Genomic DNA, 17,948 nt, shown 5'->3' with positions numbered 1-17,948 from the left:
ACTTTGGTCTCCCAAAGTGCTGGCATTACAGGCATGAGTGACCATCCACTGGCCAGATTAACTTCAGTTGTTTTGCAGTTGCTTGTATTAGAAAGAGTTAAAATGCAGACATTTCAATGCACTTTTAGAGAACTTCCTGACTACCTGGATATGAGAAGTGAGGTAAAAGGAGCCATGAATGATGTCCAAGTTTCTAGCTTAGGTAGTTAGGTGAAACATGGTATCAATCACCAAGGGGTGAAACTGGTGGTTGGGGGCTAGGAAAGATGATTATGTACAGATTTGAACATGCTGATTTTCATTTGTGGTAGAGGACATTCAAATAAAGATGCCTAAGAGGCAACTAGAAATATGAGTTAAACCTGTTGAGATATGGGCTGGAGATAACTGATATGGGGCTCAGCAGATTGAAAATGAGGCCGTGGGAGCAGCACATAATATCAGTGGAGGATCTGGAATAAAATTCTGAAGAACACCAACATTTAAGGTCCTGGAAAGGAGATAGAGAAATGGCCAGCAGGAGGAAAACCATAAGACTTCATCGAGTAAACCTTACTACAAAGAATCAAAATTCATATATTTCATTTTGATGCAGCTTCCCTATGTTTCAATGTTAAATTACTCTGAATAACTGATAGTCAATCTGTATCTTCATTCATGTTTTTTAAAGTTTGAGGGTTTTCTGACAGCTTATATTCCTTTAAAGTACAATCAAATGTACTTCTTTCAAAATGTTAAGTTAAACATCTATAATCTTTTTGCCCAACAAGCTAAAAGCTTGAAGCTTACTCAAAACAAAACTGTTAAGAGAGGACTTGGAGAGAAATGTGATGTTATTTAAGAGTATGACAAATATTACACAGACTTTTTAAAGCCATTCTGTCACTCTGAATCTTTTTTTAAAAGTCTGTCAGAGGGAGAAGTCCATTTCTGGCTCATATAAACACAGTTTCAATGCATTTTACATTCTTTTCTTGCAACTTACAGCTTGATTTACACAGAGATCAACCCTTGTACTGGAAAGAGTTATAATGCAATTATAGCAATTATAAATGCTGTAGAATTTTCTAAAATAATCCTACAAACACAATTAAGACAAAAAAAACTTATCATAAGCCCTTCAGTTACATCAGCCATATTCCTACTGAATTTTTTCTCTAGATTTCTAAAGCTTTAAAGATGGAATGAAATTACATATTTTATTAAATAAGAAAACCAAGGAGAGGGTTCAGTCTTAATTTTGAGATCAGACATCCATCTACTCTGGCATTTCAGTACTATAATGCCATCTGAGATATTGAAATTGCTTCAAGTTGCTTGACTATTTTATCTTGTATAACTATATTGTTAATACCTTAAGAATTATGACAAATCAGTAAATCTGCTGAATTTGGCCAGCAGATCTTCTCTCACAACTAAAGAATATATAGTTCCAATACCAATATAGTTCCAAATACCTGCAAAACAAATAACATACTCTAAAAGATAATACTCAGTTCAGTTTTTTAAAAATTTACCTTTATTTCTGCTCCTTTTGCTTTTTTCTGCCAGTCCCATACAGTAAGCATATGCTCATTGGAGTCATCAATAACACATAAATGAACACCTGAATCCTAAAGAAAAGTCAATTAAAGGCATTTTAAAATTCACTGATAGGGCTGACTTCCTAAGAAATACCATATTATTAAAACTGCTAACAGTAAGATAAACCAAAATCCTTGAAGCTGATTGCTCTTTGAAACATAATGAATATACTATTAAATTGTATTTTCCTCAAAAATATAAAGATTGTTTTAAAAAATATACTATTTAAATCCCGTCATCCCTCCAGGTTGATTTTCACTTGCCATTTGTCACTCCTACTATTCAGAGATCATGACTCATTTTGAGGCTATCCTAGTCCCTTCTGCATCTTATGCTTCCTTCTTGCTGCCTGTATTAAGGTATTTTTCCTTGCAAGAAGAAATGTACATAATTTCATAACTTTGTTCCTCACTAAATTTTGAGTTTGACAGAATAAGCTAAAAGTCATGGCTATTTTAAAGTTTGCTGATTTCAGTTTTCTGTGAGATAAGTGACTTACATTAACATGAATAAACAACATAAGTAAAATTATAATAAAATTCCTTTTAATGTATTTTTCTGGAACCATTTTCATTCACGTATTTTAAGTCTCCTAGCTTAATAAAAATAACTATAGATGATATTAAATGATTTTTAAAAATAGTAACATTTGTGAAATATGCTTTACAATGTCATGGAACAGGGAAACATTGTAGTGAAGAGTGAGAGGCACCGAGGAAGGGCAGAGCTTACTCTCTTCTCCTCTTTATCTTTCTCTTAGCCTGAATTGGAATATTATCTGAATTGGAAAAGATAGAGTTATGAGACAATTCAAGATGGTCTTAACACTGTAACAATGATTATCAACAACCTGACAACAGTTCCTACTATAGAGATTAATGGGAGAAGAAAAAGTAGCAAAATTATTTCATTTATGTCCTTTTATCTCCTTTTCTAAATCTCTTTCTCCCAATTCCTAACTTGTTGGACCCTTGACATTTAGTGTCTTCAAGCTAGCAAAGTTCCTAAATTCACTACAATTTATCTTTCTGCTCTAAAAGTGTCCTTTCCTCCATGTACCACAAAACTCCCATAATCCAGAATACAGTTGCCAATGGCTAAAAAGTGAAGAGATAATATAAATACATAACTGAGGTCCCGTAAAATCTAAAGGGGTATTTATCTTTTAAATTTAAAAAGTTCATCTCCTAAAATATAGAAGGTTGCCTGTATACTTTACAATCATAATTTCGTATCATTCAAGAAAAAATCAGAATGTTTGAATGAGTAAGATCTTATTTTCCCCTCGGAAGAAAGCCTCAATACTTCGATAAGACTGCTAGGGAAAATTTTAAACCCATGTTGTCATTAACTCAAAACCAAGATAATTCATGACTTTAGGCAATACCAAGGTCTGACTATTTCCACTGCTCCAATGTGACATCAAAAAAAGCCAATATTTGTACAGAATTGGCCAAGTTTCCTATGAATTTTTCAAACAAAATAGCTCTTTTCTATGATTCAAGCTGAGGCAAAAATACATTCTATTGCTTATTTGAAATTGTACTATGCTTTGTATATATTCCTCTAACCACTTACTGCTACTACACGGGAGCTCTACCTCAAGGCAGCACAATTATAAGAATAATTAAGTAAAATATCTTGGATCCTAACTCAACCAAAGGACTTTAGCACTTCGGGTGAAATGCTAGCCACTTAGCAACAGTTAATGTTAGCAATAGTTAGCATCTCATCTCATTTTTCAATTCAGGATTATCACTTTATGGACATGTAAACACAAAACTGAGCTTAACTTCTTTTCTGCTTTGTTCAGCTTGCTTACTTCTCTAAAAATTGTTACTTACTGCTTTTGAAAAATCCAGGCATCCTACTCCACGCTCAAAAGTGCCAAGTCCAATAATCTGCAGTGTGGATAGAGTAACAGAATCCCACACTCTGACGTGGGGTTGTAGAGGCTGCAAAGACACAATACAGCAGGGCTAACTGGACAGACAGGTGGATGCAAATAAATACCAATAGCAGACAAAACTAAGTGCCATTTTAAAAAGTAATAGGAATGGATCAGCTTCAAATAAAAAATTGCTAGATTTAGACATGCCCCCAAATGAATCCTCTATTGGTATTTTCTTATGCTGTAAAAATAAGAAAACAATAGCAGCAAATAAATTGTGTATTTACTATGTCACACATACTATTTGATGTATGACACATAATTCATTTAATCATATAAGCTATACGTGCACTATTCTAATTATTATTTAACAGATGAGGACACTGGAATACAGAGATTTAAATAACTTGACCAAAGTTATATTGCTATTAAAAGGTGGAGTCAGAATTGTCATTCAGACAAATTTGCTCTGCATACTTTGCTTTTAGTGTTACTAATCTTCATTCCTGGGAAAATAAGACTTTTTATCAATGTCCAATAAATTGCTAAACAGCCCTTAAACAGCATTTGAAACTGGAAGGGATCTTGGAAGTTATCCAGTAGAAACCTTCCACTCCTTTTCTTTAAAGAAATTGAAGCCTGAGAATGTTGTGAGTATAGTCATACATATGTTATTCAGTCACCATTATATTCACTGTTGATCTTAAAAATAAGGTATTTGTTATACAAACCAACTGCATGATAGCAAATAATAACTGAAACTAAGTGGTATCAGTTCTAGTCATACATAAAATCACAAGTTAGCCAGGCATGGTGGCACACACCTGTAGTCCAGCTACTCACTCAAGAGGCTGAGGCTGGAAGATCACTTGAGCCCAGGAGCTTGAGTCCAGCCTGGGCAATAAAGTGAGATTCCACCCCTCTAACTAACTTAACTACTAACTAACTAACTAACTAACTAACTAACTAACTAACTAACTAAGAATCAACATCAATAGGCCCATCAACTAGGGGAAACTGCAGTACCTTCTGGCAAACACTGGTAAGTTATTTTATATAAAGAAAAATGTAATGCGTGTATCAGTCTTCCCATTTTTACAGTGAAGTTTCCTTATTTTAGAATAGAACACTTATTTTTCAGCAAAAATTTTTATTAGTATGACTCTCTTTTGTCTTTTGAAGTGTTCTTACATCCTAATGTTTTTTTCTATGCTTATACTAGAAACTCCTCAGTACTTAAATTTTAGAATAATAAAACATGAGTTGTGGTTAAAATTACAATAGATTCCACTCTAATAGCAATGTCCCTAGGTACAGAATGCATAACACTATGCCACTCACCCTTCCATCTTTATCCACGCCAGCTATCTGTCCAGTTGCAATCCTAATTTTGTCAGGATGTATAGCAAGGCTAAAAAGCAGTATTAACAATAATTTTAAATACAGGAAACGTGAAACAGAATATCTTTGTATTGACATTTTTCAAATAAGCAGTTTTTAATCATCAAAAAACACACTTTTATCTGTTTTCTTTAGCAAATCAAACAAACATCAAATATCTGAAGATTTCTGAATTTTCAGATGTACTTTTTCTTTGTTAAGCTGCACAGATTAATGGAACACTAAATTCAAAGAAAATATTCATTTACAACTGTGGCATGCTAACAAACTGTCTTCATTGGTTCAAGTTCCTTTCTAGTCCATGCATATAGGTATACAAATTACATAACTTTATTATAGTGAACATGCAATGCTTATACTTTAATAGATTAAAACACGCAGTGAGGTGCTGTGTAATTTTAATCTATTAAAGTATAAGCATTTTTTCCTTTTGCTATGTAATCCTTATACATGCTGACTTGAGAGCTCCTCCATCTTTTAGGCCATTTCTCTTTTCAACAAAAGAAAACAGCAGTGAGTGTCTTCACACATAGTGGCTTCAGCCTTTTAATTAGTTCTTAATGCTAAATTATTGTGAGTCAAACTGGGGCAAGGAATTTTTAAATAGAAATGGGAAGTGGCATAACGTATGTGCCTAAATTACTCACAGTATGTATACGGACTAGCAAAATGTTTAAAAAGGCATCTTTATGTCCATATCTAGACTCTTTCAACTTCTTAAACTCAAATATAAAAGTTTTTGTTTCTTGGTATGTATTGCCCATTATTTCCCTAAAGTACAGTATCAATTTAAATTATCATAAAAATAAAATGTTCTAAAAGTTTTATTACTACTTCCCCATATTCAGAGTATCTTTTAAAATGTTTCAATAATTTAATTGGTATAAAAAGTACCTTAATTTCTCAGATTACTAAGAAGGCTAGATTATATCAATGTGTTCCTCTAATTCCACTTCTTATTTAAATACATTACATTTTGTATGAAGGTCAACTACATCAAAGGTAATTAAAAATCTAATATATTAACATTTTGCCATATTCAGATCTCTCTTTGTAAACAAATTCTTTAAAATTTCTGAATTAGGCCAGTACATGGTTTGATATTTGCATGGTTCAAACATCAAAGCTATAAAAGACATACTAAGAAAAGTCTCTTTCCCACCTGCCCCATCTGCTAAGATCTCACCAACATCACCCCATCCCCACCTCCTGCATCCCCTCTCTGGTTATCACTATAGTTTCTTAAGAATTCTAGGAAATTCTTATGTGAAAGCCAGGATAAAGAGTTACTTTCCACCTCTTTTTTATTAAAATGAACACTGTGAACATTCTCTTGCTCTTACATATTTGTACTTAAGAATATATCAGAGGGATATTTACATATTAATACATAAAGTGCTTCCTCATTCTTTACAGCGACACACACAGTGACCTACAGGTACATTACAATCTCACTAGCAGTCCCCAACTGAAAAATATTTAGGGTGTTTCTAATCTTTATTATCACAAACGATGCTGCAGTAAATGATTTTGTAAATACACTGTTCTGTGAGTGTAAAAGGCAGTATTTCAATCATCTCCAAAAGTTCAATATCTATATGGTATTCTAATAGTCATATATTAATTTTTTTCTAAAGATATAGGTGCCAGAATAGTATAGACATAAAGAAAAGCTTTTAAATGTTGGAAAACATCCAGTCTCAGTCCTTGGATCTATGGGGGGGAAAGGGTTATAAATTAAAAATTTGGAAAATATTAATAAAGTTAAATAAATAATTGTGTTTAACTAAAAAGTATCAAACTACTTTAAAAGTATGCCTAAGCATTTAAAAGTTCTCACATCTGTAGTCTGATATCCTATGGCATACTTATGATCCTTATTCAGCCATGATTTCTTTCTTCCCAAGAATAAAGTTTGAAGTTTAAAATTTATCTATATAGGACAAATCCTCAATAAATATCAAGTAAACAACAACTTACAGAAACCCAGAATGTCCAATCTGTCCCATATATATTTCATACTACAGCCCAGAGAAGAGAAAGACTGTAAGCCATCTGAGAAAGCAGAAGAGGTTCCAATCATGACTTATGGAGGATCTGTTTTGTTGCTGCTGATCCCACACCATGATTTTGGAGGTCTGTAAGTTCTTTTTTCTTTTCAAAATATATTCTATAGATGACCCATAATATCTTTACATTCTGAGCTTTCCACAAGAAATCATTTTCAATAAAAGTCAAATTTAAAATACAAAATGAGGGCCTGAAAGAACGAAATGAACCAATGTTAAATGATACCAACCATTTCACACAGTCTGTATGACCCAGGTAGTGTCGTTGAGTTCTCTCCTCATAGTTAAATAGTACTACTACTGATGCAATAAAATAAACTATTTCCCCGGTCGGAAGAAGGTAAACATTAGCTCTACAGTCCTTTCCTCGATAACCATATCTTAAAAGAAAAGTCAAGGTTTTAAATAAATACAATTTTCAAGGTGTTAAATTTTTCATGGATACTTAAGAAATTAGGAAGGTGCAATGAAGAGGACTGAACTAGAAATAGAAAACTCATGTCCTGGATGGGCAGAGTGGCTCACACCTATAATTCTAGCCCTTCAGGAGGTCAAGATGGGAGGATAACTTCAGCCCAGGAGTTCAAGACTAGTGTGGGCTATAGTGAGACCCCATCTAGACAGAAAATTTTAAAAATTAGCCGGGCATGGTGGCCCATGCCTGTAGTCCCAGCTACTTGGGAGGCTGAGGTAGGAGAATCACTTGAGCCCAGGAGGCCAAGGCTGCAGTGAGCAATGATAGTGCCACTGCACTCCAGCCTAGGCCACCTACCTCCCAAAAAAGGAAAACTCATATCCTGCCATTATCCCTAGTGCAACCTGAGTCTTTCAGTATGTTTAAGACTTAGTTTCCTTATTTACCAGACAAATATATATTGAGATCCTAATGTGTATCAGGAACAATGATGAACATTCAGTTCTGAACAAAAAAAAAAATGCAGGGCCTATGTCTCTGGAGCTTTCTGGCAAAGAAAACAAATAATCACCAAATATAAAATTACAAATCGTGGAAAGAAAACTAACAGGCTGCTAGGAAAAAGCATAAATGGAGGACCTAATTTAGACGGAGAGAGAAAGAAAGAGAGAAGGGAGGGAGCAAAAGAAGGCCTATCTGGGAAAGGGATATTTATGCCAGAACTAAATGATGAATAAGGAATAGCCACGAACAGTTTGGTAGGCAGAATGTTTGTTAAAAATATGTTGTACAGAATTAAACGATTGGTGAGTATTTCTAAGTTGTTATCTGCCTAAGGAGGGAATAATTCAAGGAACGTGGGAGGAAGTGCAGGAGAATGAAGGCAGACAATGAAGGTCAAACTACTAGCTCTTTTTGTTTCACTGAGTTTCTTGGAGGTTCTAAGACAAGAGAAAATTTCTAGGTGAAATTAGGAAAGCTCTCCTTTAACAATCATTATAAAAAGTCTGGCTGAAAAGTTAATTTTGGAATTAGAATCAGCCTTGTTAATTTGAGGTTACAAAATGCTTAACTGATGTTTTCTTATTGAATTCCTACAACGGCCCCTGTGAGGTATGGCTTATTAACCCCTTTTATAAGGAAAGAAAGTTAGATCAGGTAAACTAATTTGTCAAACTAGAAACAAAGCAAACGAATTTGCTGTTATGGTAGAGAAGGATACGCCCACTCCAGTTTGAGCTTCTCAGGAGGCAGTTCTGTTCTGATGTCATCATAGTTGTCAACATCAGAAGGAATGAACATGGTAATTGGTCGACCTCGCATAAACATTTTAATATATTCTCCCTCTGTTGAAACACAAGACAAAAGTTAAGTCATATGTATTTTCTGTACAGTTATACAAAAGCGGATTATTAATGTGATACAATAAAAACAAGACAAAAATGACTACTTCAAAGGTTTGGTCTCATTATATACAATTGTTTTTGTTATACAGTTGTCCTGATATCCTGATTTCAGGAACACCTTCCTCAGGTACCAAAATCCAAGGATGCTCAATTTCCTGACACAAAATGGCACAGTATTTGCAAATAACCTGTATATTTTCAGTCATCTCTAGATTACTCATAATATGATGTGAATGCTATGTAAATAATTGTTATACTATATTGTCTAGAAAATAATTACAAAAGTCTGTATATATTTAGTACAGTAGAAAACTGTTTCCCCAAATATTTTCAATCCATGGTTGGCTGAATCTGTGGATGGAGAACCCAAGGATACAAAGGGCCAACTACATTATACAGCATACAGAAAACAAAGTGATACTATAAAGTCCTAGTCCAATACATTGTAGGGGAAAAAAAGCAATGTCCATTTCCTTAACAGAGAATAATTTTTTTGTAATTAAAATATAATTTATCTAAGTTGACACATTTCTACAAGAAGGTCAGGAAGCCTGGGTAGAAAAACACAAAACAAAATTTTGTGACAGCAGTTTTTCTAACTAACACTTGAAGAGTGAAGATTATCTGGATAGACAACAACCATGTCTACCACACTACTGGATGAAACTACTGATGTTAAATGGCGTTAAGTTTTTCTTATGCCAAGGAAATAATCAATAATAAAAAGGCCATCTACAGAACGGGAGAAAATATTTGCAAGCCAACAGGTATATTAAAAACTGTTCAATATCACTAATCATCAGAGAAGTGCAAATCACAATCACAGTGAGATATTACCTTATACCTGCCAGGATGGATATTAAAAAGATAATAAGTGTTGATGAGGATGTGGAGAAATTAGAACCCTTGTACACTAGTGGTAGGAATGCAAAATGGTATAGTCGCCATGGAAAACAGGATGAAGGTTCCTCAGAAAGTTAAAAATACAACTACCATATGATGCTGCAATCTTACTACAGGGTATTTTCCAGAATTGAAATCAGGATCTTAAAGAGATGTCAGTATTCAGGTTCACAGCAGCACTATTCACAATAGCCAAGATGTGGAAACAACCTAAACTCAACTCAATAATGAAAATGTGTGTGTGTGTGTGTGTGTGTGTGTGTGTGTATTATATATACACATTATGTATATAATATACACACACATTCATATATATTATATGAATATATTATATATGTATAGAATTATATATAATAATTATAATATATATAATTATGCATGATTCCATTTATACAATATGTCTAAAACTGTCAAATTTATGGAATCAGAGAGAATGGTGGTTATCAGGGGCTGGAGGAGGGGGAAATGAGGAGTTACTAATTAACAGACATAAAGTTTCAGTCAAGCAAGATGAATAAAAAGAGATATGCTGCACAATATTGTGCCTAAAGTCAATAATGTGTTGTACACCTAAAAATTTTGTTAAGAGGGTATCCTGTATTAAGTGTTCTTGCAATAATAAAAAATAAAAACATGACCTCAAGATTTCACATGTAATACTCTGAGATTTTCAAGACAGTGCTAAGAAACAGTTTTCTTATTAGCAGCATAGGTATCTTGTATTTACATTAACCAATAGGTGTTTGTAAGATCTGCAACAGTCTAAAACTGTTAAGAAACACAAGCCTAGAATCAAATCAATATTATACATCTTTTACAAAAGGAAGTACTTCACTTAACAGATGGAATTTTTTTTTTTTTTTCAGATGGAGTCTCGCTTTGCCACCCAGGCTGGAGTGCAGTCTCCCGAGCTCAGCTCACTGCAACCTCTGCCTCCCAAGTTCAAGCGATTCTCCCCACTCAGCCTCCCGAGTGGCTGGGATTACAGGCGCGCACCACCACACCTGGCTCATTTGTATATTTTTAGTAGACACAGGGTTTCACCATATTGGCCAGGTTGGAATCAAACTCCTGACCTCAAGTGATCTGCTCCCCTTGGCCTCCCAAAACGCTGAGATTACTGTGAGCCACTGTGCCTGGCCGCAATTGTTTCTTAGTCCTTTGAAAACAAACAAAACACAAAAAAAACCCCACTTACTCCTGCCTCTAGCATCCCAGTGACCTACATATAGACGGGTTTAATAAATATTGATGGTGATTGTGAAATGGTTACAAAAGGACCTAAAGGAAAGACAAAGACTTAATATAAATACATAGGAAATGTGTAGCACTTGTGAACTTGTCTGGCATGATAGGAAAATAGCATCAGAACCAGACTGAAAATGTGATCATCAACCAGAGGCTGATACAACCTTAGAATCTCTAATAATGACTTAAACTACCTAAGGAGAAGAGTATGTAACAATGCAGTAGTTTATATAACGCAAACTATGAAGAGAAAGGAAAGATAAATTACTTCTTGAATGTCTGCAAGTATTTCTTCAGTCAGATTAAAAGTCTGTTCTTGGGACGGGCATGGTGGTTCATGCCTGTAATCTTTGGGAGGCCAAGGTGGGCAGATCACAAGGTCAGCAGATTGAGACAAGTCTGGCCAACATGGTGAAAACCTGTCTGTACTAAATATACAAAAGTTAGCCAGGTGTGGCGGTACATGCCTATAATCCCAACTACTCGGGTAGGCAGAGGTTGCAGTGAGCCGAGTTCATGCCACTGCACTCCAGCCTTTCCAGCCTGACAGAGCAAGACCCTGCCTCAAAAAAAAAAAAAAAAAGAAAGAAAGAAAGAAAAAAAAAAGGGTTGCTCTTGTTATGGGTGAGAAGTTCAAGTTATTTTTATTATTATTACTCACAGTGTGGTTGGCCTCAGAGTTTGATCTAAGAACAGGCTAAGGCCTCCCACACTACGGTTTTAACACCACATGATGTATGTTTTCATTAGTTCTGAATCTAAGAGTGGGCTCTCCTTCCTGATGATTTTTAGCATAGCTGAAATTTGATAACAAAATGATTACCAGCTGTAAATATCCCCTATTTCTGCAGTCATCGTGAGCTGTATTTCCTTGTCCTTATTTGTATAATTTACTCTGATAAGTGTCAACTTGTTATATAATTTTCCCTCTAGTTTTTAGGATTACAAACTTTATGAAGGCATATATCTCATCCTTTGCAATTTATTCCAGGATCTTTGGTCAGAGGTGTACATCATGAATGCTTTCTGAATGAAAAAGCATTTAATAAATGCTTCTATCACCACTAAGAAAGGAATGTAGGCACAGCAAAGGGGGAAGGTTAGTGATAGTATCTAGAAAGAAAAAAAACGCTCTCCTTTTTGAACAGGCAAGCTCAGAACACCATATTAGTTATCAATTGTCAAGCAGCATAAGAAACCAAGCAGATCTAGTGCTTCTAACTTTTCTTTCTTTTTTTTTTTTGAGACAGAGTTTCACTCTTGTTGTCCAGGCTGGAGTGCAATGGCGCGATCTCAGCTCACCACAATTTTGTATTTTTAGTAGAGACAGCATTTCTCCATGTTGGTCAGGCTGGTCTTGAACTCCTGACCTCAGGTGAGCAGCCTGCCTCAGTCTCCCAAAGTGCTGGGATTACAGGCATAAGCCACTACACCTGGCCAACTTTTCTAATGTGATATAAAAATGGGAATGCATACTAGGATGGCAATGCTTTCACTACCTGTAAATTGGTCACATGTTAGAGATCAAGCGTATAACCTAAGTACTTCAAACAATTTCTGGCAATACATTATAGTGAAAAGGCCATGAACTTTGGAAAAGACTATGACTTGAATCTCAGCTTCACACTTTTTTTAGCTGCAAGACTAGCTTCGTTTTCTCAATACATAAAGTGATAATACTACTTACTGTTTGGAATGATAAGTGATTAAATATCACACTGTAAAGCATAATGTGAGGTTCTTGACAAATATTTATCCTTTTGCCTTTGAAAGGGATTTATGATCACTCTAAACACTGTTTAGCAATTGCTTATAATTTAGTACACTATAGTATCTTTTCATAAGCTTTAAAGTGACTATCCGCAGAACAGCAAGTTTAAGCAAATAAATCAGAATTCTTCTGATTCTATTATGCACATTTTAAAACAACACAAATTAATTTGCAGGAAATAGAAATGAGAGAAGTGGGAGAGTACACAATGACTGGGGCTGGGGACACCAGAATACCCCATACTCTGTATCTCAGGGAGGGAGCAGCAAGTCCACTTCATGAAGACTATGGGCCCAGTGTTACTATTCTTCTTATTTTTCAAGAGAATAGGAAATCTATAATTTATTGTGAAACCTCTCAATTTTAAAATGTTTACTCCTCTACCAAAAAAAGGGGAAAACACCGTATAAAAACATACCTTTGGCCTGCATACAACACCAGTTTTCAACCTCTTTTAGGAAGACCCTCATTACCTTGGGTATTAGGTAAAATATATAGATAAAGAAGAGCCTCTTTTCTCCCCAGTGTCAAATTCTCGCTGCAAACTTTTTCTTGAGATTCTCAGGCTTCTTGATCTTACAATCATAAAACTTATAGTCAGTATGTATTATCCCAATGCTACTTTCTGCCTGTCTTCACTATAAACTACCAGGAAACTCAAGGGTAAGAGATGGGTGATGAGACTGATCAAAGCAGAATACGAGATCAGTAACAACACAAAGTCTGGTGGTCTCAAAAAATAAAGTGAGGAAAACTACTTGCCTCACGATAGTAAACAAAGTATGGGGTATTTAATAATGAAGCTGATGGTAACTTAAATATAACCAACCTCAACATTTTATCTCCAACCTTGGTGTGGTGAAAATTTCTGGGACTGAGAGGGAGTGAAGAGAACATAAGCTTTGTGATACACACCTTGGTTTGAACCTCAGCTTTAGCACTTACTAGGTTATGTTCAAACGAAATAAATATTCTTAAGTCAATCTGATCAGTGATAGAGTCATTTAATTATTAAAGAAATTCTGTAGGATATCGTTGATAAAGGCTGTTGTTCATTTCCCCAGATATATATAATATTGGGACTGGATGAAATCTTACAGCTCTCCTAGTCTAACCTCCTTTTACAGAAGGGGAAACCAAGGCTCAGAGAGGTTAAATTTTTAGACTTTGTTCCAAAATTCTATTACTCAGAACTTTAGAAAGATTTTCACTCTAACACCATGATCTAGACCTGCTCTGTCTAAAATGACAGACGCTGATTACTGAACACTTACCATATGGCTAGTCTAAATTGAGATATGCTGGAAGTATAAAATACATACCAGATTTTGAAGACTTGGTATAAAAAAAATTCACTAATAATTTTTTATACTGATCACAAATCAAAATGACAGTACTTTGGCTACACTGAGTTAAATATATTATTAAAACTTAATATCACTTGTGTCTTTTTACTTTTAAAAATGTGACTAAAAAAATTTAAAGTACCTATATGTTACATTGTATTTCCATTAGACAGTGCTTTTCAGATACTGGTAAGGGCCTCAGGTTAGTCCAATTACAAGATGACAATACAGCTTCCATTTAATCCAAATAGCACTAGCTTGAGCTCTGAATCCCAACAGCTGGAAATCAGGTACAGTAGAGGAGGAAGATGTTTCTGCTTTACTATATTTGGAGAGTGATTGTTACACAAAAATTTGAAATACTTGATGTCACACTTTTCCTTCTGTGTCCTTCCCTCATTCCTCCTAATGCTTCCCCTTCAGTTTCCTCAGGTTTTGCTCTTCTACTTTTGCATCTCCCTTAGGCCATCTGATACTCCAAGGTGTCTCAAATTGCAAAATGGTCATCATATTCCCTAATTGAAACTCCCATTCTTTTTTGGGACAGTTATCTCAGGTGTTCTGACCAAAGCCATATTTCCGAAATGGTTCATACTCACTTATAAATAATAGGTTTTTAAAGTAATTTATACATTTATAAGATCCTTATAAAAACTTATAATTGTTCACAAATTGTAACAAACGAAAAGGAAAAATTCAGGCAGAGTGCAGAAGGGAAATGGCACTGGGAATACTCCATTCCAAGATCAGTTCCTCCAGTGTTTTTTTTTTTTTTAGCTTGATTTCTGGACTTAGAGATTTTTTAAAAAGAAAAAAAATGCCTTTAAAGGCAACAGCAGAACTTCAGGGATTTGGACTGTGACTGTAACTATTTGTGTAATGGGTACTATCTGTAGAAAGTCTTCCGAACATCTAGATTGCTTACAACTTAAAAGCATCTTTCTCCCAGAAGTTTCCATTTTAGGAATCCATTTTTTTAAATCTGTATTTTACAATTTTTAGAACTAAATAGACCCCCAAAACTGGAATTTGAGTTTTATATTTAACTGAAAGGTAGGAGAGTGTGATGCTACCTAATTTCTGCAAACAGAAAATTAAAGACTATTTATTTAATTTGAGCCTTTTCTCCAATACTACCAGGCTCAACTTCCCCAAACCAGAGTTAAAGAACAGAAGGACAACCAAAATGCTAGAAATATTAACTATAATTTAATAGTATAAAGTGACAAGAATCATTTTTGGAAGGCTAAAATCTTTTCTTAAGGTTCTTTATCCAAACAAAAGATTTCAAGTCTCAGTTAATGATCCAGTTATTTTGTAGTTATAAGCGAATATTTTAAAATTCCAATGAAACAACAAAATCTGTAAGGATGTTTGGATTTTGGCCCCTTTCAATGATCCAACTGTAAAAATAAATCCTAAAATGTAAATACCCAAATAAAAAAAATTAAAAGAGAATTTAGAAGGATATAATGTAACTCTCTTATTTCACAGATTAAAAAGATTCCTAGTTCCAGTACTTGCTAAACATTAGTAGTTTTACTAACCAGCATAAAACTTGGGTCTGAAAAATCTGACCAAGTACTATTATAAAATGCTACCTTAACTTTTTTCTTCTATAGGCAGAGTTCTATTGACTGATAAAATTTCCTGAATTTTTAATTACATAGTGGGGTGGGTGTAAGGGGTGCACAGTGTAAAAGCTATGAACCTAACCTCTTAGGAGCTTAGATTGGAGACATAACCATGTCTTGTGCACCTGTTAATCAACTCTTATGCTAATTACAGTAGTAAGCCAACTTACAGTTATCCTCCTTTTTGAATCTAAACCTCCTTTAATCAGATTTCTCTTGCTGTTTTGTTTACAACTCTGATTGTCATAAAATTACTTGAAAATACCTGATAGAAGAGTTTGCTTAAGCATTTTAGATAATTTTTACTGCATGAAAAAGGCTTTCTTTGGGATAAGATGGAAAAGAAATCTATTTCAACAATATGAGATACATAAATCTGCTAAAAGACTCACTATACTGCTTAAAACTTTTCTGTAGGCAAAATATGGTTTTATTTAAAAAATTTCAACTCACTGGCCAGGCGTGGTAGCTCACGCCTGTAATCCCAGGCTGAGGCGGGCTGATCACCTGAGGTTGGGAGTTTGAGACCAGCCTGGCCAACATGGTGAAACCCCATCTCTATGAAAAATACAAAATTAGCTAGGCGTGGTGGCGCATGCCTATAATCCCAGCTACTCGGGAGGCTGAGGCAGGAGAATCACTTGAACCTGGAAGTTGTGGTCAGCCGAGATCCCACCATTGATCTCCAGCCTGGGCAACAAGATCAAAACTCCATCTCAAAAAAAAAAAAAAAAAAATTCCAACTCACTTATATCCTCAGGAAAATTATTTTAAGCACTAAATGAAAAAGCTTTCAATTTTATATGAATATACCAAGTTGTACTTAATTTTTTCAAAATAAGAACTTTGAAAAGGAAACTTCAGATATCAAAATATTTATCCCCCTGGCTCTGCTTTCTCAATTAACTATAGTAGGGAGGGAATCAGGAGGCCTCGGCAGAACATTAAAATCCTGTATATAAAAATTCTGATTAAATAGGATTAATGAGAAGCTTCAACTATAATGTGTTATTTCTTAAAGCAAAAAAACAAAAACCCTGAATCAAAGCAAACCGTGAAGATCTGATAAATCTGGATGGTCAGTATATGGGTGCTTACTATATTATTTGAATATATTTTTAGAAAGATTAAAATAGTTTACAAACTTTAAAAAGTTTAAAAAGCATTATTGAAGGAAAACAACAGAATATTTTTGGTGAAACTGTTCTTTAGAAAACCAACTGTGAGTACAGTTCAGGGATGTGGCACGTGATTTACTATGCCTTTTCCCTGCAATCTTGGTATATGTCACTGATCAACTGCAACTCTTTCTGGCTATACCTAATCACAAATTTTAGAATTCTTTTCAAAGTGCTTCTGGAAAACAATAACAATTAATGGAGTTAGAAATACAATATAGAATATAACTGCCATTTCTGGACAGATTTTTTGAGATGGAGTCTTGGTCTACTGCCCAGGCTGGAGTGCAGTGGCACGATCTCAGATCACTGCAACCTCTGCCTCCCAGGTTCAAGTGATTCTCCTGCCTCAGCGTCCCAGGTAGCTGAGGAGAACAGGTAGGTGCCACTATGCCTGGCTAATTTTTGTATTTTTGTAGAGACAGGGTTTTGCCATGTTGGCCAGGCTGGTCTCGAACTCCTTACCTCAGGTGATCTGCCCACCTTGGCTTCCTAAACTGCTGGGATTACAAATGTGAGCCACTATGCCCAGCCTGGACAGAACAGATTTCTAACTGTGACAATATTTCACTCAGTTAACTGGTGTGCTTGAAGACTGAAAAATTTCTGGTTAATTACATTTTCTAGTTTAGATTTTAAAAAAGTTATGTGTATGGCAAAAATACAAATAATTTGAATGAAAAGACTTTAACCACAATAAATATGTATAAGTTTAGGACATTCTCTAATGAAGTCATATACTCGATGTCCAGAGAAGGCAACTGGGGCTTTTTTCTTAGCTGAAAATAAAGGGGATGTCAAGAACATGTTCTTAGAAGCTGGGATAGTTACTATTTAAAAAAATTGGACAGCCTTTGAACATATTTTAATCTAAAGACTGCTACTAACCAAAACATTATGAAATTAGAGGTTTGCTTTACAAGGCTTTAAAAAAAATCTCCAACAGAGAAAAGGTCCTTTTTTTGGTCTCCTTTTAAAATACAGATGGCAAGATCAGCAGCCTGGCAGGCCTGCTGTCCTTAGCAGCACCTTCTCTCCCTGCTTAAAAAAAAATAAATAAATATATAGAGAGTACTTGGACAAAGCCCAGATGTGGGCATCC

The 17,948-nt window shown here is 34.8% G+C and overlaps 1 protein-coding gene across 5 annotated transcripts in view; it reads right to left on the bottom strand.

The window, feature by feature from the left end:
* Nucleotides 1-17,948, bottom strand: part of EML4 (EMAP like 4) — a 157,382-nt gene that overhangs the window by 38,634 nt on the left and 100,800 nt on the right. For all 5 annotated transcript variants that reach the window (XM_064364024.1, XM_064364026.1, XM_064364027.1 and 2 more), the window contains 5 exons: nt 8,583-8,706; nt 7,176-7,325; nt 4,817-4,886; nt 3,429-3,539; nt 1,518-1,613 (listed from right to left, as the gene is read on the bottom strand). In XM_064364024.1, the coding sequence (XP_064220094.1) occupies nt 1,518-1,613; nt 3,429-3,539; nt 4,817-4,886; nt 7,176-7,325; nt 8,583-8,706 (551 nt within the window). The remainder of the gene's footprint in view (nt 1-1,517; nt 1,614-3,428; nt 3,540-4,816; nt 4,887-7,175; nt 7,326-8,582; nt 8,707-17,948) is intronic.

This window comes from Aotus nancymaae, unplaced genomic scaffold (genome assembly GCF_030222135.1).
Source record: "Aotus nancymaae isolate 86718 unplaced genomic scaffold, 86718_ANA_hifiasm-v0.15.2.pri h1tg000057l, whole genome shotgun sequence".
Lineage (NCBI taxonomy): Eukaryota > Metazoa > Chordata > Mammalia > Primates > Aotidae > Aotus > Aotus nancymaae.
The sequence above is the reverse complement of the archived record's forward strand: the minus strand, read 5'-3'. Positions and strand labels throughout refer to the sequence as shown.